This window comes from Oryzias latipes, chromosome 24, assembly GCF_053564925.1.
Source record: "Oryzias latipes strain Hd-rR chromosome 24, Olatipes_Hd-rR_3.1".
Lineage (NCBI taxonomy): Eukaryota > Metazoa > Chordata > Actinopteri > Beloniformes > Adrianichthyidae > Oryzias > Oryzias latipes.
In genome coordinates, this window is record NC_136260.1 from 20,077,764 (window position 1) to 20,098,668 (window position 20,905).

A 20,905-nucleotide genomic window follows, 5' to 3' on the forward strand; every position below is an offset into this window, starting at 1 on the left:
TGCTGCCGTATTGACTGTTTGCTGGATGTCTCTGCTCAAGGTCTGGACCGCGATCTGGATCTCAAATCCCATCAAAACAAGCCAGCGCGGTTTCTCCAGCTCAGCTCTGCTTCTCGCCATGGACTCAAACCTGCCTGACACCCCCACCCCCACCCCCACCCCCCTCTATGAAATGGTTATTTGCTAAACCTGAAGCTTTGGATTTTCAGGCTGTAGTGTTTTCATCAATATCACATAAGGCTCATCTCGAACATTTGAATAGCAGAAAAAGGTATATTTATCACAAAATTAAAAGCACATTTTAAACAGAATCATCACACAGCAACAGAATAAGCCTAATTTCTTGTGTCTTGATATGATCATGGCCATTATAGATAATTAACACATCAAAATTTAGTTCTTGTGATGCTCCTTTAATTCTTGATTGGATTTCTCTTGGCAATCTTCTCAAAACTGCTGTTATCCTGGTTGCTGGTGCATCATTATCTACCACACTTTATTCTTTCACTCCTCCATTTTCTCTTAGGATTCTCAGATACAGCACTCTGAACAACCAGCTGGTTTAACAATGACCTTTTGTAGCTTTCCCTTCTTGGAAAAGGCGTTGATGAATGTCTTTTGGATTCATGTCATCAGCAGTTTTTCCTCGTGATTGTGGAACCTTCCAACTAAAGGCCGTGTCACACAGCCACCACGTACATTTTGGGCATTTTACATAGGTGAAAATTGGCCATACGTGGATATATACGTGGAAAAAGTGAGAAATTTTGTGGTCTTTAAGTGAAATTTTCATGGAAGTATCATGAATGAACCACATTAAAACCACGGAAGAGGTACGAATAAAAACCGCAAAGAACACGTATATCGGCTGAAACCTTCGACGGATATCGGCGCACATCGACACTTATGAATTACATCACGCATATATAATGAAAGAGCGAAATTTTACAAGTGGAAAATACGTAAAATGTAAGTAGAAGCTGTGCAGCAAGGCCTAGAGACTGACAGTCATTTTAAAAACTCCGTAAACTTTGGCTATTTTAATTTTATGCATCGATTATGATGTGACATTTATACCCACCATATTTTATTTTTTTAAACTGTAATTTTTGGCTTTTTATTACCTATAGGCCATTTATCATTAAAATAAATTATGAGGCTGAAAATATTTTAAGTTATTGATTCGATATAAAATCTAAGTTTTCTTTATTTAATCAAATGAAAACATATTGAACTTATTTCTAAATATAAATCTGTGCCTTTATTACTGTTTTACATTAGAGAAACCCAATGTTTGTCCAACTAACACTGCTTGTGAAAATATAATGTATAGGAACAATTTAATATCCAGTTTAAAAAAAAAAGAATAACATTTTCTATTTTTCCTATTAAGTTCATTTATAAGGTTTGGATAATTTCCATTAAATCATCGTTTTCATTTGAAAAGACTTTTCATTGAAAGGTGTCAGCAGAAGTTAAAAAAAAGCTTGCCTGATACGTTCTGTTGTCTCCCACGGTGAAGGGGATGGGTTCGGGCAGGTTGCTTGGGGACAGCTGTGCAGCATAATAATATGGTGATCCGCTGCTGGATGCGCTGTGGTAAGAGACTGGAACCTGCGGACATCAGATAATATATTTATGAATCGGAATATCTCTCTGTACATGTGTCATCCAATTATTTGACATATGAAAAAAAGCGCAGTGGGTGGTTTAAAATCCCTGAAATACAAACTTAATGTTTTCTGTCTTTGACAGAAACCTCTAATATTGGCTGATTTGAGTGTGAAATGTGAATAAAAATCACCTTATAACAGTCAGAGGAGGCATGGCGACGTTCCCGCTGATGATTTATTTCTTCCACTACAATCTGGTAGGCACTGTAGACAAAAATACACAACTATCTACCAAAAAAAGCTACGTAACTGATAAAAATATTGGATATAAGCGAAGGTCTACCTGATAGGTGCTCCTTTAGCTTGAGCAGGCTTGAGCAGGACAGTGATGGTTGTTGCAGTTTCATTGAGAAAGGCTTCAGTCATGTCATATTCATCTATGGTTGGAGCTTAAAGGAGAAATAAAATAATTAGCATTCATTTTGGTAAAACTTATAATAATAAAAAAAAAGATTTCCGTTTTTTACCTGAAATATTGGTAGTCACATTAAGTGTAGCAGCTGGACCAAATCCTTTGGAGGTCGATGCTCGAATGGAGAACAGGTACATGACCCCTGGGTGGAGTTGAGAAAAGGTGTGGTGGGTGATGTTTGAAGGAAGAGACACAGTCAACCCCGGCCTCTGCAGGGGCACCGACGGGTCAAAGGAGCGAATGGCACTGTAACTGATCTGTTCAGAATACGAGAGACGCAAATGAGATTAATATTCATTCAAGGGAGCATTTTACTTCGACTTCTGTAAACAATCCTGCAGCTGAAAGCACCTCATATTGAATGATGACACCATTGGGCTCCACTGGCTCCTTCCAGTGAAGGTTTATTGTCTCTTCTGATGGAGTGGCTTTCAGCGACTGAGCGGGAACGGGACCTGGAACTGTTAACACAAACAGAGGAACAATTAGACGAGACTTGAGGAAACTGATACGACTAACTTAAATTAAGACGATTTCAAATCAAATTCTTCTAAAATGCATTTTAATAATAGAGTCTTTGGAAAACGTTACCGTCTTCATCCGTTTGTATAACGGTCTCATCGCTCTCTTTGCGTCCTTCAGGGTTGGTCAGGATCATTTTCAGACTAACGTTAGTGTAGGGTGGTAGGTTTCCCACTAGGTGACGTGGTGCTAAAAGTGAAAAAAATATGTATAAATATAAAAAATAAGATTTCATCAATCTATCAATGTATGATATATTGGAAACATAAACCTAAATTTGTTGGACAATTGCTTATAAAATGCAGGCCCAACGAACAACAGATTTATTTTAGTGACTAAACAGACATTTGCATCAAACATAAACTTTAATGACAGATTAATCAGCACGTTTGGCCGAGATATTCCTGCGCAGCAAGAAAGCAAATTAATTGACCTAGAGATCAATAATCTGTCCCGGGTAATTTAGAGTAAACATGGACAAGATTTCCAATAAGATTTTGAAGGGCAGGTTGAACATACAGAATTTTTTCATGCAAATGTTTTTTCATGTTTATGGTGAAAAAAAGGCTTTAACATTCTGCTGTATTCTCAAAATTACATTTTTTCTGGCTGTAAAAGTAGACCTAAACACTTAAAGTCTACAAAATTAAGGTAAAAAGTATCAATCAATCCCAATCAAAAGTTTACCTTCACTGCACCTCAATCAACTTTTTAAATAGTATTTTAAAACAGCCTGAAACTATTTTTTTCTGCTAATTTATGAGTTCTAACCAACAGCTGTCAATGGTACCACCGTAATGAAGTCTGAGCAATAGTAATATTGATTTATTACCTTTAGGATCCATGTCCAAGCAGTCGGCTTTGCTGCGGTTGTTGGCAGTCATGTAGTGGTAACAGATGGTGACGTTAAACGTGTGACAGCGAGTGATGTTGTAACCCAAGGACTCCCAGTCTACAGCGATCAAACGAGAACGGGTCTCGGCGATCTTAAGCCTCTTAGGGGTCCGCATGGGTTCTACAATAGAAGCAAAGAGAAACAAGTCCAAATTGTCATCATTTTTTCCATATGGATGGTTGATACAATACAGTTTAGGTTCATTTCTAATATAAATTTGAGAGTAGGCACATGAAACACTCCTAACTAGGCTCGAATGGTAGCAGATGTTCCAAATGGACCTAAAATGAACAGTTGGTAGCTGCACGCCATTTTTAGATCAAGCACTTTTTGAACAGGTGCCAGCGACTTGCAGTAAGAAGGAAAAAGTCAGTTGTCGTCAGTGGGTCCATCATCGTCATCATGTTGTTTACATGCAGAGAGAAGTTCAACTTCAATACTTTCCAAGTCTGAGTCACGCATTCAAAACAGCTCAGAGTGCTGAACCAACATTTTGTTCCAGCAAGTGAGTTTTACAAACAATCATTTCTCCGTGCTGCCATTGAGCCGTCTCTCAAATGCAATAACACCTCCAAAGGAAAGCTTTGGTTTCCATCTTTTATGTGGATCCAGGCTGTTATTGCCAATACAATCTACTTTCCATTCCTGACGCTCGGGGCTTTAATTACCTTAACTGGCTGATTTAACTGGATCAATCACCCCCCGAGTTCTAATACACACAAACCCAATAAAAAAAAACAACAAATCCCACCTGCCCCTCATCTTCTTTATGACTCTTCATACGAGTTCTCGTTATGACATGCTGATTATGGCCATAAGTGTTTGGGAGCCTCTGTTTCACATGTCATTCAGCCATAAAAATCACCTCACAGAAGAAATCCTCTTTCAAGACATCGTCTGACCATTTTCCAAAAGCTATTATCTTTAAGAGCTACTAACCACCCCCAAAGATGTATGACTCCAAGTCCGGGAACTACTTCTCTAACTAAAGAACATATAATTCATTAAAAAGCATGTTGTTTGTCCTGAGGGCATAACCCTATTGGAAAAGCGTCTGCTACTCAGCAAACAGCCGTGCTACCAGGCCCGATGAATGTTTCCACATGAGGGCATGTTTCAGGGAAATGGGAAGTTATTTTTTCTCTTAGCTGACTTCTACTGAATGGGGAAACGTAAAAACTGCCCTTTTTTTAAAATGTAATTCTTAATTGAGATAGCAGCAGAGAAAGATTACAATAATGTGTTTTTCACCACACAGCTTAACAACGGACGCTGTATACTCCCTGCGTTTAGGTGCATAGAAAGCTACTGTTATCAGTCAGATACACAGTTATTTTTATTTTATATAAAGTTGCTGCATTATATTGATTTGCCAAATGCTAAGTGTGCCGTTTAGCTGAAAATAGTGTTTAGAACTGTTGTGTTATTCTGATAATCTCTAAAAACACTGCTTAACACTAGATGGCAATATTTTTACTGTAGCTGTAGCTACAGTAGCAGCTACAGTGATTAATCCACGCAAATCTAGATCTTTTGTAAATTATTTGTGCCAGAGTAATTTATTATTACCTATTTATTAGAATGCTGTTCATTTTCTACCATACCTGCCAAATGAAGAAAGAATTAAACTGGACATTTTTTTTGGTGCAATATTTGCAATATTTGATTTTGCAATTTAATCAAATTAAGGACACTTTTTGACCAATTTTTTTGACATGAACTGACCATTCTGCCAGTTTCACCAGATGTGCTGGTTCTTAAGTAGTAAGTCATGAATTAAACTGCTTAAAACGTTTACGGTCTTCTTTTATTCGTACTTTTCTGTTTCTAAACCAGAAAAGCTAACGCCGCTGTTTGTTCTCCTTAGTGCAGAGGTGTCGGACACCAAGCCTCGATGGCTACCATCCTGCAGGTTTTTTCAGGAAACCTGCCCTACCTGCTACTTATTACACCTAGATCTGTTTAGCCAATAAGAATCTACAGTGGCAGGTTAGTTGGAAAACGTCTTGGACACTGGCCCTCGAGGCCTGGAGTTTGACACACATGCCCTAGTGTTACACTATACCAAAAATATATACATAAAATTAGTATATATAAAATATTCTAAAATATATTTTTGTCTGCAATATGTGTAAAACCTAACACCTGACCCAAAAGACGAATAAAAGAGAAAAGTTGTAACGCATGTCGGCCCTATACAGTTGGAAGAGGCTTGGGGAGAAAAGTGAAAGCGGTGTGAATATAGTGAATCTTGCTTCAAGTTTTTTTTTTTCACAACTCGATTCCCATATATGAAAGACGTGGTGTTGTATAATTCCAGCCGGGTACAAACCTTAAATTCCTCTCCATGATAATTTTCAAACGGTTGGCACTTCCATGAATTAAAAGAGACGCCATCCATATGCAACTACCAAATCTGAGGGCCTGATCGATTACAGTTTAACATGCTTGAAAGTGCAACACAGGTTCAGTGGCTGCGATTTGTAAGTGGAGCCTTAAAACGGTCCTAAAAATGTCCGTAGTTATGCATGAATGTGAAACACACATGTAATCACATTTAAATTGACTTTCCACTGGAAGTGGCAGCTTGAATGCTTTGGTGGTGTGAACGTAGCTTCTGACACTATTTTCAAGCAATTTCTGACAAACTTAACAAATAATGGCATCTATGTGTTATTTACTGTGTGTATGAGTGCAAACATGTCTATTTATAATTGACAGCCATTATAATTGTATCATTTACATTTGGAAGTGCTTAATTTTTTCATTTTTTAATTTTCTTATCAAATAATGATTTATCATCCTAAATTTGATATAGATCTATATTGCTTTTGTTTTGATCGCTTGAGAAAAACAATTCTAATAAACCAAAGTTTTGGTTATACTGCAGTACAATGCCATAATCTTATAAATAAAGTTTCCTCAGGGCAAAATTTGCAACTCTTATACCGATAAGACACAACTAGAGATTACAAAAAAACATCTTATCATAAACTAGCATGTAAGAATTTGAAGATATGAAAAGTTGTTCCTCGTGAGGCGAGGAAATCAATTCCCTTCATCACTATTTCCTGTATCTCCATCTTCCTCAACGGTTTGCGGGGTTTTAAAATAAAAACAGCTCACCTTAAAAAGACAGGTCTCACACCCACCCCGTCTTATTTTGGCTTGTCTCTTTCCCTGGGCCTCTGCTCTCACAGGAGACAACACAAGGACACACAAACTGGTCGCTTCCTCTGACAACCCATTATCTACCTGTCACTCAGACACACTTGCACTGAATCTTGCGGGTGCCAAACCTCCCACACACACACAATTATTACCCCCACAGTGCGCACACATACGCCTGAGGTTGTGACAAAATAAAGATTTAATCAATTTAATCAGGGGGGACCATGAGTGTGCTTCCTCATCTAATCAAACTTATATATATATATATATATATATATATATATATATATATATATATATATATATATATATATATATATATATATATATATTCACAACGACTTTAGGAAAAACCCACACACAGACACTCACTGAGCATTAATCTGAATATATGCCTTATGCAAATAGACAAATACCTGACTAATAAAATGACATCTAGAGAGAAGAAAGACTAAAGGTAATGAAGGTGCTGTTGGGTAATTATCTGCTGAGCAAATATTACTGCTGTACTGTGTGCTGTGCGAATTTGTGGGCTAATAGCTGAAGGGTCAGAACATTTCATTTTGGCTTCAATTATTGGATGGGTGACATTTAAATAGAGCAGGAGGGAGACCTACTGCTTCCTCTGCTGCTTCTCCCTCTATTTCTGCATTCTGCTCATTTGTCTCAGCCTTACCTTTCTATCACTTTCCCTATTCAGATCGATACCTGTGATCCTCCTCATAAACCCTCACCACTACAACCTACACACACGCAGACACACAAACACCGGACAACGTAATAAAAAGTATTGATTTTGGGCCCTCTCGATGACAACACTGCTCCACGGAGAGATGCTCTTCAACACAAAATTAAAAGTAAATATATGGCCTGGCGCCTGTCACACGCACACATTTCAAAGCGTCGTTATGATCACACGGACCTAACCTGTAGCAGTTAAATTTACAATAGGTGGGTCAGCACCTCATGGCCGTCTATAAAGAATTACGCATCCAGGAAACACTATGAGAACCCTCACACCGGCTGCGTCGACTTGTGTTTAGGCGGCCACTTTCAATAAAAAGTCTATGTGAATGCACGTCAACCTGAATTCCACGTTCAGAACACTCGTGTTCACGCGTTGCTACGAAGGTTTTTAAGTCTGGTGGCGGGCTCTACTTAGGGCGTGCATAGATCGCGCGGCTGGGAGTTCAAACAATTGAACTTTTGACTGCCAAATCATGAAAACTCTAAACTTTGACCAATCAGGAGCTTGGATCTGGTGACGTGTGAGTACCGCCCTTTTCCAGAAGTGCCAACCGTTGTAAATAATAACACGAAGGAGAAATTATTAATTGCGGTCTGTGTTCAGTCCGAGTTATATGGCAGTAAGTCGTTTGTGTATCGGAATAGAGCTGTGAAAGAAAAAGACTGGAGCAAAATTTGCGGGATTTACGCCGCTTTAACATCGAAGGTGGTGGACAAGCGCTAGTAAACGATAAATAAACAAAAGAAGAAGAAGCCCCTTCCTGCCGCTCCCCGCTTGCCTGGTGTGAACACCCCTAGCTGCATGCATGTTCATGAAACTGTGTAGCGTGTTGTTGAATTCCCAACACATGGCCAATGTGAATGCATCTCAACAATTTCAGTGTTTGACGCGCATTCAATGGCGATTTGTACGTAGAGCCTGAAAATAAAACTTCTGTTTTGATTGCAGAAGCCTGAAACACGCAAGTACGCATGTTTGTATGTTTGGTGTGAACATAGCATCAGTTGAGGCACCCAGCGGCTATTTCAAACTGGTCCTAACCCATAATGTACTGCTGCTTATCTCCATTTACTATAGAGAGTGAAAGCAACGGCAGAGCCGAGCGGGGAAACAAGGATAGAATATGTAAAGCAACCAAGCAAGAATAAGAAGAAGAAAGACAGGGGCAAAAAGAGCAGCACAGAAATCCAATAAAAGTGTGAAAACAGAGCAATGTGCAGAGAAAAAAATGAAAGTGGGTCTGGAGGGAGCGGGGGACAGATAAAGGGAACCCAAAGAGAAAACACGAGAAGAGAGGAACAGAGTGAATGAGAGGTGGAACTGGGAGACACGCTAACTAGTTTGGAATATGGCCAGAGTCAAATGGGACCGAGTCCAAAGACAAACCACAGAGCTGGCCTTGTCCCTTTCCCCTCCTCCGGTAGACTGACGAACAGCTGGATTCATGTCGAAACTAAAAGGCTTTGTTCTTCACAGATGGAGCTTTGAAAATAACAACAATACCAATAAACACCAACAATAACTGCAAGGATGGAAAGCTCCATATCAGCAGAATCCAGAGGTTGGAATTAAAAAGACGAAAACAAAAGGGAAAGGAAATGAAAATAAATGAAATAGAAGCTTAAAGCGACACAACTGTGTTTCCCAAAAAGAAGCAGGCACATATACAGCTGGACTGGAAAGTCAAAGAGAGAAGAGAGCGCTTAGGGAAATGCAGATTAAAGGGCGGCAAAGGAAGGAGAACAGAAGACAGTGACACAAGAAAGTTTACAGGGATTTTAGGGAAATCCAAGTTAATCTGTTCAATTAGGTTCTGGTTATCCTTCCATTATCCTTCTATTCTCTGCATGTGTTTCAAAAAATAAAGAAAGAAAAAAAGTTCTGTTGTCTTTATTCTCTTTGTGGTTCCAGGCATCACACATTTATTTTTAACATTAATAGCAATGCTAATGACTTTTGAGTCAGTTCAGGGTGAACTTTAGTCATATTTCTGGTAATGGAGGACAAATATAAAGAAACGTATTTTATTCAAATACAGTTTAAAAAAGATTGTAATTGTGACGTAGAAAAATTTCTAACAAACTGCTGCCACTCTGCAGAAAATGTGTCCAAGAAAACAACACAGATTTCTTGACTTTGGCTAAAAATGACATTCTATGTTGTCTTAACTTCTCTTTGCTCTACACTTTTCCAAGCTTTTCTCTCTAAATGTACACATTTGAGAGTTTTTCGCCTCATTAAGAGCTCGGATGTAGAATCAGGGAAATGATCAAATTATTAAACAGAACTACTTCATAACATGCACATAAAATCTCAGACATTATCATTTCTAGATTTCAAAATTTGGATTTATGTTCTAAGAATAAGTGCTAGTTTTAGATTTTATGAAGATTTATTAAGTTAGGCCAAATTGCAATAAGATTTTGTTCACATTTTGTTCTAACATGAGTCATTTCCAAATATTACACTATTTTTTTAATCACTTTTATCAACTACACTTGGTTTCAAAAAAAACAAAAAAAAATTCAAACTACCGGTATTTACTTAAAACTGGAAAAAAACTACTATTGGGCTCTTTAACATTCAGCGTTAATTAATTCTATTTAACATTTAGCTTTTTAATACTTTTTCCCTTTTTTAAACGCTTCTGTGAAACTCCTTGCTTCTAGATTTTGATATCTTTCTTTCAGTGAAATTCTTTGCTGCATGACCAGTAATTGTTCCACTTTCTAGTGATTTTCATTGAAAGATTGGTGTTATTTTCCTATTTTAGGCTACTTCCTTTTGCTGTGTGTACAAAGGAGGCTAAGAATTAAAACAGATGCCATAGTCAATTTTGAAACATATATGCAAATGGGGTGCCTGAAAATAAAAGAGTTTGATCATTTAGAGTCAGTAGTGTACTGCTGTGTGTTTGTATTATTTATTTAAAAAAAAGATCCAACATACAGTTAACACCAGAACTCCTCCCTTGATCTCTTTGGGTAAAAATAGTCCATAAAGGAGGAGGTTTTTTTAAGGCAAACATAAGGGACTGATTCCAAAGGTGAATTCAAAGCAAAGTTTTTGTCTATAATTATCAGCAAATGTGGCCCAGAAATGAAGTGAGAGCTCAGATTGAAAGGAACCAAGGTCACATCATGTCGATGTAAGGAATTAATGATGTCTTTTGATTGGATTTGGAGTTTAATTTTAAAAAAAAAGTTGTTTATTGAGGGGTCCATGACACTTTTATTGTGTTAACTCAACTTTAACTGCCTTGGAACAGTTTATTAAGAGCGTTTTTCTTTTAGGATTACTTAACAAACATTCCTATTATAACAGATTTCTTATTAAGAAAGACAAAAGAAAACTATTTTTAATACATGTTTTTCATGTGTCTGTTTCTTTATATGTGTTGTGCTGACGAGTGTTTGTGTGTGAAATTCCAACGTTTGTTTTTGTGGTTTTCTGACACAATTCTCCCATAAATCTGGGTGATGCTGAGTTTGTGTAGCATACAAGAAAATTCAGTGCCTCTATTGAACTGTGGTAGTGAGCCGGCACATTCCTGCAGTTGTGTGTGTGTGTGTGTGTGTATGTGTACGTGCATGTGTGTCCAATCCCGTCTTACCACGGTTTTACTATTTGGTGCCGTGACCGGGACGTTTCAGCAGAAAATTCAGGATTTGGATTAAAAGCTACTTCATCACTTTCTCCGCTTACACACACACATGCACACACACGCACACACACCCACCCACACACACACACACACACACACACACACACACACACACACACACACACACACAGACAGTACAATACTCTTCACTTCAAGTTGATTATTTTCCACCCTTCAGACAAGAGCAATACATCACCGCAGAGAGAAAAATCGAGACGAGCTGGAGAGAAGAGCACAAAAAATTGAAAAGAAGATGGTAAAAATGAATATCAGGACAAGAGCAAGACGGAGAGAAAAGCCTGTTCTGTTGCCATAACTGCTCAGAAGAATATCCACCCAGGGTTTCATTAACTTTATTGGTTTCTAATTAAACTGTGTTTCATGTGGTGACGTGCTCAGTTCCCGCCTAGTGTCTGTGCACACGTCCACATCTCCATTAGGTTACATTAAAGCAAATGCTCGGTAAACTGCAGGTGGTGGGATCAGACCAGACCAACCCAAACAGAAAAATCATTACCATTTAAATAACATCTCTGCTCGCGCCTGTGTGCATCTCACTCTTATAACAAACACGCCCCCATCCACCTGCGAAGGAGCACGAGTGCCTTGGCAGAGCGATGTCCGCTGAACAAGATAATGCAATTTTTCAATGTTTACCTATAATATTGGAGATAAAAATGCAACACGAAGAACTAACTTGTGTAATTCTTGTGACATACATGTAAAACTTTACAAATCTGTGCATGTCTTTGTTTCTATAGGAAAAACAACTAAAGTCCTGCTGACAAGAAATGAGATCAGGCTTTTAAAGTAAGACGCAAGTTGACTGAGCAGCAAATACGGTTAGTAAAATATGCTCACATTTCCAGTGAGAAGAGCTTAAAGGCAGAAAACAAAAGAGAATGATGCAATCCTTCTTCATTTAAAAACAAAACATAAAACTAACAGCCTGACCTGTTGCATTATTTTCATGCATCTATTTTTAGGTCTGTTCATCAATGTTTTGGTTTGAAATAACATCAAACTGAGGTGTAAATATTGGTTTTTATTCTAGTCGTTCTTCCCGCTTCCTTCCATCATTTGGATCACAGCAGCTTGACGTCTGAGCAGCGGTGCCTTCCAGCTCAAAACGACGAGAAGAAGATTAATTCCCTCTTCCTGTCAAACAGGAAACTGTTCAGTGCATGAGTCACCTGAACCAGTCGATGACTTCCTCCCTGTCAATAAACACCCAAACACACGCGCATGCACACATACATGCGCGCAGCCTGGCAGACATCACTCAGACCTGCTGGATATGAGTTTTCATCTCTTTCATTTTCATTCTCCAGTTTCATCATTCTCTTGCACTCTCTTGCTCTGCTCCCAACCCTCCTTTTCTCTTTTTCTGCTGCAGCCTTATTGTTTTCCATCATTTCTCCATCGCTCTCTCCTCTTTTTCATTCAAGCTCATTGCTTTTATTTCTGTCTTTTTCTTTCATGTCAAGCTTCTTTTTCTTCTCTCTTTTTTCTGAGCACCGTCTCTCTCCCTGAGGCTATCAGTGTTTATATTTCAGTCGTTTATTTCTACAAATGTCAGACAGTGTTCCTGCCCTCCATCTATTGATCCACAGAGAACCAAAGAGACTGGGAGAGGGAGGTGAGGAAAAGGGGGGAAAGCCAGCGTCTGGGAGTAAAGCTAAGAGAAATATATACAGAGAGAGGAGTAGAAGGTATGAGAGAAAAGAGAAGAGGTGAAAGAAGTAAAAAAAAAATCAAATAAAGACTGATAAGAATTCAAAAAGTAGCAAAAGAATCAACCTGGCTTCATCTTTTGCAGACTTTTTCAGTATGAAAACATAAATATTAATGTTCAAAACCAATTCAAGTCAGTAAAGGGATCAAACAGCTAATCAACAACCACAGCTTTAAAAACCCACTCTGATCAAAATTGGGTTTTAAACACGTTCTTTGGCATTTTTCTGATGATCCAGGATATTTTAAGAAAAATGATGCTCAATAATGCCTTTTGGAGTATTTCTTTAATCAAATTGTTGTGAACTTCCTGTTTGAAAAAGAGCATATTTGTGATGTAGAAAATACATGGGTGGGCTACAAGCTCTCAGCAACGGGAAAGGGAATAGGGGGCGGGGCTAAAAGACCACTGAGAACGGTTTGAAAATAGAACATGACATGCTCGGGGTAGGTCTTTAAAACCAATGAATGGGGCTGTTTTTTTTTCAAGTACCTGCACATTTGGTTCGAGTGATAAGCGGCGGTCCGGGCTTTCCGGTCCCCCCCTCTCCCGGTCTTGTCAGTAACACCCTGATTTCATACTCTGTGTCTGGGTCCAGGTGCCACAGCTTATAGTTGGGAGAATTCACAGCGTGGGTCTCCGTCCAGCTGCCTGATGTCATCCGGTACTCAACCTGCAGAAGAACAGAGCAAAAACTGTTTTTTAGCACAGTTTTTTAGTCTTGTAGTTTAGAAAGCATTTCAGTGGTGATTAAAAATGCAATGAGGGATTATTTTGGTTTTCTTTTGATCTATTGTTAATTTTTGATATTCAATTAATCTATCATGATCATTTGAGCACAATTAATTTGATTTTTTCCTGTTCTGTTTGCCCCATGCTGCTCCCTGTTTCACCCTCCATCCTCTTCTGGCTAGCCGTCAACTTAAATAAACGTGGAATTTAAAATATGCATTTTTCAAACGGGGTTTTGCAACTCGCTGGATGAAGACTAAAATCCCGGGTTAACAGTTATTGGGGCTTTATAAACATCCCTTAAAGCCTTTCTTCTGATGATGCAACGTTGTTAACCCTTGTGCTATCTTAGATGACCCCACCCTTACATTGACGTGTTCTCCCTACCATGACAAAGGTGGATAAAGGTGGAAAGATTTCATGTAATCCATGGACACCAGTGAAGATCACAAATCATTGAAGACAAAAGGTTCAGCGCACTGTCTAGTGGGTCTAGATGACCCAACTCCCAATGTTAAAGTGCCTAGGATAGCACAAGGGTTAAAAAAAATTGCTTTTGTCCGTTGTTTTTTTATTCCAAACAGACCTCTTTAAGTATAATTGGTCCATCTCCAAATATTGAGTTAGCATTGAGCTGGATCAGCAGGTACGTCGGGCCGACGCCCAGCAGCTGGGGTGGAGCGATGGGGTGTGGAGGTTCTGAAGAAAGAGACAAAATAAGCAAGACAGCAAACATGAGTTAAAACGTGCCTCGGAAGACGGATGACACACATTAATGTGTACGTTTATCGAAACTTTCAAAGCAGCAGATCAAAAGCTTCCAACTTCAAAACAGCAAGCAACGATTATTCAAATGAAGAAACACAGCAGTTTGGTTTGTGTGAGGGGTTAAGAGTAAACTTTATCTAAGCACGATTTATTGGTTTTCATGCTAGGCCAGTGTGTCATGAGCGATTCAATGATGTTTTTCTCTGGGCTTTACACCAATCAAGCCCTCAGTTAATACAAAGGCGCGTGATGGATGTCTGATCCTTCAGGCCCAGTTGGACCAAGGCAAACCGAGACCCACCTGTGACTGACAGACCCTTCAACCCCTGTGCATCAAAGATTCATAAACTTGACACATGCAAAAACAGATCAACTCATGAATTAATCACTGCGCACACGCCTGGACTCTGATCTGCTCTGGAAACTACACTCATCCCTTAGACAGATACTCCAACACGCCACAAGGGAACGTTACATTCTGTAGAAAAATAAAAGAAGTGCTTTTTCAAGCTTATTTTGCCATCATATAAACCACATACTGTATATCAAAGGGATGTACTGTACAAACCCAATCTAATGCGCCTGTGAAATGATATTCATGGACCCCAATTACAGTGAGAATCTGCATTCCCATCACCCCCCACCCCCCACGCCCCCATTCAAGTGTGTTTGTGAGTGTGGGGTTGCGTTTGTCAGAGACAGGTGCACGAGCTGTCAGACTTCCCTGTTTCATCTGTTACCAAAAAGCATCTCCTCAGCATGAACCCTTCTGACGGTCCCCATTCACTGCACAAACACCTACATTTGCACAGCTATCCTCGCAAGGACCCATTTTGTCCCGGACTAACCCCCAAGTTAGCCAAAAGCAGTTTACGCTAGCTAGGGTTGTGCCGATGGACGATATCATCGTCCATCGTGATGGGTGACTGACATCCCGATGGAGAGACCACCATCGTGATGCCACGCCCCCGCCACGTTGCGCGTCCACATTATAAGCCGCGGTTAGATGTACAAAATATCTTGATGGGATCAATGGTCGGATTAGAATCCAACCGTGTACATGGGCCCAGAAAAATGTTTTCAGAATATAAAAACGTTCACTAAGGTCACAATTTCGGTCGGAATAAATCATTCGCACACGCGCAGTATTCGCACATGCGCAGTTTGAAAACCGGAAGAGGATACAACTTCCGCCGAGCGGCTTTTTTTCCAAACTTTATTGAAGGTAACAATTCAATACAAAACGATAACAGCGGCGAGCAGCTATATACATTGACATGTCAGCTCGGTAAAATACGAGACGATCTTCTAAACGTGCTTTTAATAATGTTACGGTTATTATCAAACACCTGTTCGCTCATCATTTGAATTTTAATCCGTGTGGTCAGTGCTTTTTCTGAACGTAGCCAGGATTAGCAGTATGCTAACACGGGCTAACAACATTAGCTTTGGGTGGCGCTGCACGTAAACGTGTAAGAATAACATCAGCCTTTATTTAGTCGGGACACGACTGGAAACACAAATCCACGTGATTGTTTGAATGTTTTCTAAGGACTGAGTGAAATTTCTGCTTTGAAGCTCAAACCGCTGTGTGTCTGCTGACAATCCGAACTGTGCTCAGACACACGTTTAGACCCGGTTCTGAGTTTGATAGCTCGTACCCCTAGAGCTGCGGGACGGATCGCAGTCTTAAATCTCCCACACATACCGCTCATGTACCGCCCCCTTCCCATCAAACATAAAGCTGTAAATCCGCCCTCCGCCGGTCCACTCCGCTAAGTGCGGGAGCGGACCACTTCTTTTCTATTTTGCTTGTTACTTTTTCTGTTAAAGTCACTTCCCTCAGTTTATACTGGATCATCGCAGATTAACCATTAGTTGGGAAATAAAATGAAAAAAGCAAAATAACGAATAGCAGTTATATAAGAACGAAAAATGTAAAAATACCCCCCCCCCCACGATGTCATCGTCCATCCCGATGGTTGACAGCAAACATCGTCAACGGCCAAATTAGGGGACATCGCCCAACCCTAACGCTAGCTAGCATGTCAAAGGTCATGCGACAAAAGTCATAGTTCAAAGAAAACAACACAAAAAAACACAAATGGGGCTTCAATAAGATCCAAAGCTTTAGTCGCATAAACCCAAATTGGGGTTACCCCATATGGGTGCTAAGGGTTTTAAGGTAGTCTGGGTTTGGGGAGGGTCATAGAGAGGAGCACAGGTGTGGTTTGCACTTCCCTTAAAGCTTTAACAGCCACTTTAAGAAACATCATGAAAATAAAATGTACAATTGTTGAGCGTGTGGTAAATGTATCGTAAAGTATTTGTAAGCTAATGGAAGTTACCTGCATTTTTGACGTATGGGTGATGTTGTCATACGGTGCCCTTACACCATACTCTAGTCGTTGGTAAGATGCGTCTACTGGCCCCTTAGGACCCGTAGGCCAGTGGAAAGATACCCACATAAACTGATTGTCTAATTTCCTAATTTTTTATGGAAACAAATATGAAAAAAATTATAAAATCTGCGCAACACACTTACGTCTCACCTACTTCACCCATACTCACCCTTACTACTCGTTTTTCTAGTGTTTCCTGAGACCTTTCACTCGCATTCTGCCCTTAGAAACAAGGTAAACAAAAATTTTTACTCTATGGTATTGCTGAGGAGTCTAAAACCTTGATACTTCCTGCATGTACTGTACACGTTTGACCCTTTTTTGCCCGCAGAAAGCCTGTACCCACCCGTAAGTGCAGTTGTGACTCAAGGCTGATTTCCATTGGTCCGTCTGCGGTCCAATGCGGACATAAAAAATTTGAACGTCCGTTAATCCATCTGAATGTTTACGTGTCTGCATCTGACATCCGTTTCTGTGCACCCTGCAATGCAAGCACTTTGTGTCATGCTTTATATGAAAAGTGCTATATGAATAAAAATTGATTTGCTTTGATTACGCAGGAGTTCTGTTTCCAGTCCTTTGACACATGGAAACAGGTACGGGTTTCAAAATAAAAACTCTTTCTACTTATAAAATAAAACTTTTAAGGTACTTTTGAGTTAATTTTGGCAGTACAAAAACAACATCCTTTATGACACAAAACATTTTACAAGTGAGGAAGGAAAGGCCATGGGGCCTGATTGCTTAAGTTTGGAAAGAGCTAAGAAAACAGGACAAACACTCAACACGGGGGTGGCAGGACAAACCACTCCTCCAGGAGCCATGAGGGAGGGGGAACGGACCGGAAACGCAGCGGAGACTATGTAAATAGCTGATGGTTGTAAGACGGACTCCGCAACTTAACGAAGATGCACCGCAGACGGATCCGTGTAAGTCCAGTGTAAGGCCTCACTGCTCAAATTATTTCAGAAAAACTGCACAACATGTCATCTAACTAATCTATCAAACAAAGTAAACAACTCCGTTTACAAAGAGGCAACCAGACTATTGTCTCTTTCTAGTTTGTTTTAAACTGACTACAGTTCTCCAAACATGACTACAAACTCTGATAAAAAGCAAAAATGGAAAGAACAGTGGAGTTTATAACTGGGTCATCATAGGACTCCAGAGAAAAAACAAGAGCTGTAATGAGTTCGGTTTAGATTTCCTTCATTTGTCACTTGTCATGTACAGATGGCCTAAAAAAAGGGGAACGCACAAACAAATCATTAGTGGCGTTATTGCACATTTGTGGTGGGCTTCTTGTCATTAATTTTCTGCTTTTTATCAATAAGATGTGTTTGGCTTCTCGTTTTATTTTTTGGGTCAAATGTTAATGATAATAACAAAGCAAATCAACATTGAGAAAACTTGAAATACGCTTTCCTACTCTGACCTAACCCGTCTGAATGATTAATTCGATTTTTTTCTCGCTTTTGGTAAATATTCTCATTATTTTTTATCGTGCAGAAAATCAACATCTCTGCTGATTTCAATCATGTGGTGCCTGTTAAAATGAGGGGAAAGGAGGCCGTGCTGAAATGTTATTGTGCGGTTTGAAGCCACCAGGCATGTTCTTCTTAGCTGACCATCATAAGCAGCCTTGTCAATAAGGTTTAGCTTTCCAAGCTACCCGAGCGGGAGACCTGCTGCAGGACATGTGACCCACTGGAAGCAACTGTGAGGAAGAAGTTTTTGAAGATCCAACTGCCACTATTACTCACATTTGCATTTGTCTGCACACACCCTGACTGAAGTGGATTTGTGCTGGTTAAAGACAAACACACAAATTCCAGCCAGCTTGTACCTTCCTAGCTCTGACATTGCGCTTTTTTGTGTGTGTGACGGTAATATTGCGTGAGATTTTTAGGCCATCGTTTGTGCGTAATGCACGCATGCACGTAAAATAAGAGCTGACGTGATGATGCACTCTGTCACCATAGGAACCAGAGGGCACGGATTTATCGGAGCTGTCCTCTGACCAAACTCAAAGTGACACACTTGCAGACGCACACTCACATGCTCAGTCCGGCTCTCTTGTACCTCTCATGCTGCTTATCTTTGGTAAAACTTGTAATGGCAGGGCCGCCGCTTGCCATCCTTCATCCATCCAGGCTGGAAACTCAGAGCTTGGGGCAACTGAACCTCAGAACCGCTTTAGTCAAAACGGAACTACTTGGAGCTCAAACTGCCTTCCAGGTTTTTAAACGAATTAGTCCTTAGCAAATAATAAAAAACTATGAAAGGGTAAACAGTTATTCTGAAGTTCTATCAATTTGTTAACTGAACAACAGTTTAATTTTTTGCAGTTTTGAGACATTTTGTTGCCCCAAAATAATAAGAAATGGCCCAGAAAAATGTGTAATAAGATTTTCATAGTGTCTTCCTGTGGGAAGGATCTGGAAATCTGGCACTCTCCTCCTTACGACCACTTCTCTGTCCTCTGATCTTGGCAGCTTCAGAACACCATGGCACATCTTTGTCATCCGCATGTTATAAATATCAATAGTATATGTGCACCAAGATGCACTCACACCTCCCAGAGGACCACTTTCCAGCTTTGAAGATGAAACCTGGTTTTTAAAGTACACATCACATACTTTTTGTTTCATTCCTTTGTTTTTGCAGCCTGTGTTACATCTATTTTGCTGTTGTTCTGATGCCTGCTTGATATAAAAAAGTGAACATATTCTGGGTAAAACATCCGTGTCCTGCCGGACATGCTTACTTTTCAAAAAATAAATATATTTCCTGCTTCTTTGATTTTTTTTCTGCCTCCCATCAGACATTTCTAATAAATAAAGATGAGACTGCTCTTATTTAGCATGCAAATCATTCTTTTATGACAGAATTCCACATTTAATAATCATACATTTCTTTCATTGCTCTAAAATATTTTTTATTGAAATTTGTAATTTCAATTTATGGATGCAAAAAGGTGTTTGTTCTTAAATCTAATTTCACGTTTGAATATTGGTCATCCGTCCATGCTTCCACATACTGATTCCTCATCCTTTTCCCAAAAAAGATGTTTCTGATAAATAAACATTAGCTACTTATTAATTCCTACTACATCAGCAAGTTCCTGCAGAATGCTTGTTTTTCCAAAACGCACGGATGTTTTTGACCAGAGAAAGAACAAATTGATTTACTTGTGGAGGTATTTTTGACACAAACGGCGCTGAGGTCAAGCGACAGACAACTGAGCGCCGTCACCAGACGGAGTAAGAGCCCCATTATCAGAGATACGAATCCTTTAATATTCATATTCACGGCTCTTGCTTCTGTTTTGATTCCCTTCTCTTCTGTCATCTCTACGCAGAATAACAAACATGACTCTGCTGTGCTGTTTACATATTCAGACATATTCTTAAATTTTGATACGGATACTTTTTGAGATAATGAGCAGACTATTTACATTCAAGTTTTTTTTTCCTATCTCTGCTCATCTTTTTCTTTCCGTCACTCCCATAACATTCTCTCCAAATCTCCCTCTCCTTCACCCCCCCCCCCCCCCCCCCCCTCTAAGCTCTGTCTCTCCCGGGGAGATGAATTGAATATGTAAGCTATTGGATATGAATGAATAAAGCGTCCCCATCTCAAACACACATTGGTGACACCTTATTAACCACATGTCAGATGCACATGACAGCTGGAGCACACAGTTTCCATTCGCTCTCAGCTGCATGCAGCGCAGACAACAATGCTGTGGGCTCACGTAAGCAGAAACACATTTAAACTGAAGAATGCCACACACTCGTCTGCAGAAATTCACACATGAGCTCTCCTCATTATTCTATATGGGGGGGGGGGGTACATTTAATCAGTGAGGCACAATGGAAGGGCATTTGATTGGAAACTGAAGCTGACAAACCAAATGTTGCAAAAAAGATCTCAAAATTGGAGAAAAAAGTAAAGGTTTCTAACCATTTATCAGCAAAAATGAAAGGATTTTCCAAAACAAAGCTTTATTGAGCACAATAAAAGGTTTCAAAATGTATTCAGAAATTTGAAGGCTACATTTTTAAACACACGCTGCTCAATGGGGACATAATGCCATTACCAGCTTTTGTTATTGAAAGGGAAACATTTCTAATAAAACCTTTAGTCATTTGTGCTTCAGCTTGCCCAGATTTGACTTTTA

General features: G+C 39.5%; 1 protein-coding gene across 47 annotated transcripts in view; it reads right to left on the reverse strand.

Moving 5' to 3' along the window:
* Positions 1-20,905, reverse strand: part of ptprk (protein tyrosine phosphatase receptor type K) — a 113,209-nt gene that overhangs the window by 23,000 nt on the left and 69,304 nt on the right. For all 47 annotated transcript variants that reach the window (XM_078942945.1, XM_078942944.1, XM_078942932.1 and 44 more), the window contains 9 exons: positions 14,139-14,251; positions 13,313-13,493; positions 3,440-3,622; positions 2,677-2,796; positions 2,437-2,546; positions 2,141-2,342; positions 1,957-2,062; positions 1,805-1,877; positions 1,492-1,614 (listed from right to left, as the gene is read on the reverse strand). In XM_078942945.1, the coding sequence (XP_078799071.1) occupies positions 1,492-1,614; positions 1,805-1,877; positions 1,957-2,062; positions 2,141-2,342; positions 2,437-2,546; positions 2,677-2,796; positions 3,440-3,622; positions 13,313-13,493; positions 14,139-14,251 (1,211 nt within the window). The remainder of the gene's footprint in view (positions 1-1,491; positions 1,615-1,804; positions 1,878-1,956; positions 2,063-2,140; positions 2,343-2,436; positions 2,547-2,676; positions 2,797-3,439; positions 3,623-13,312; positions 13,494-14,138; positions 14,252-20,905) is intronic.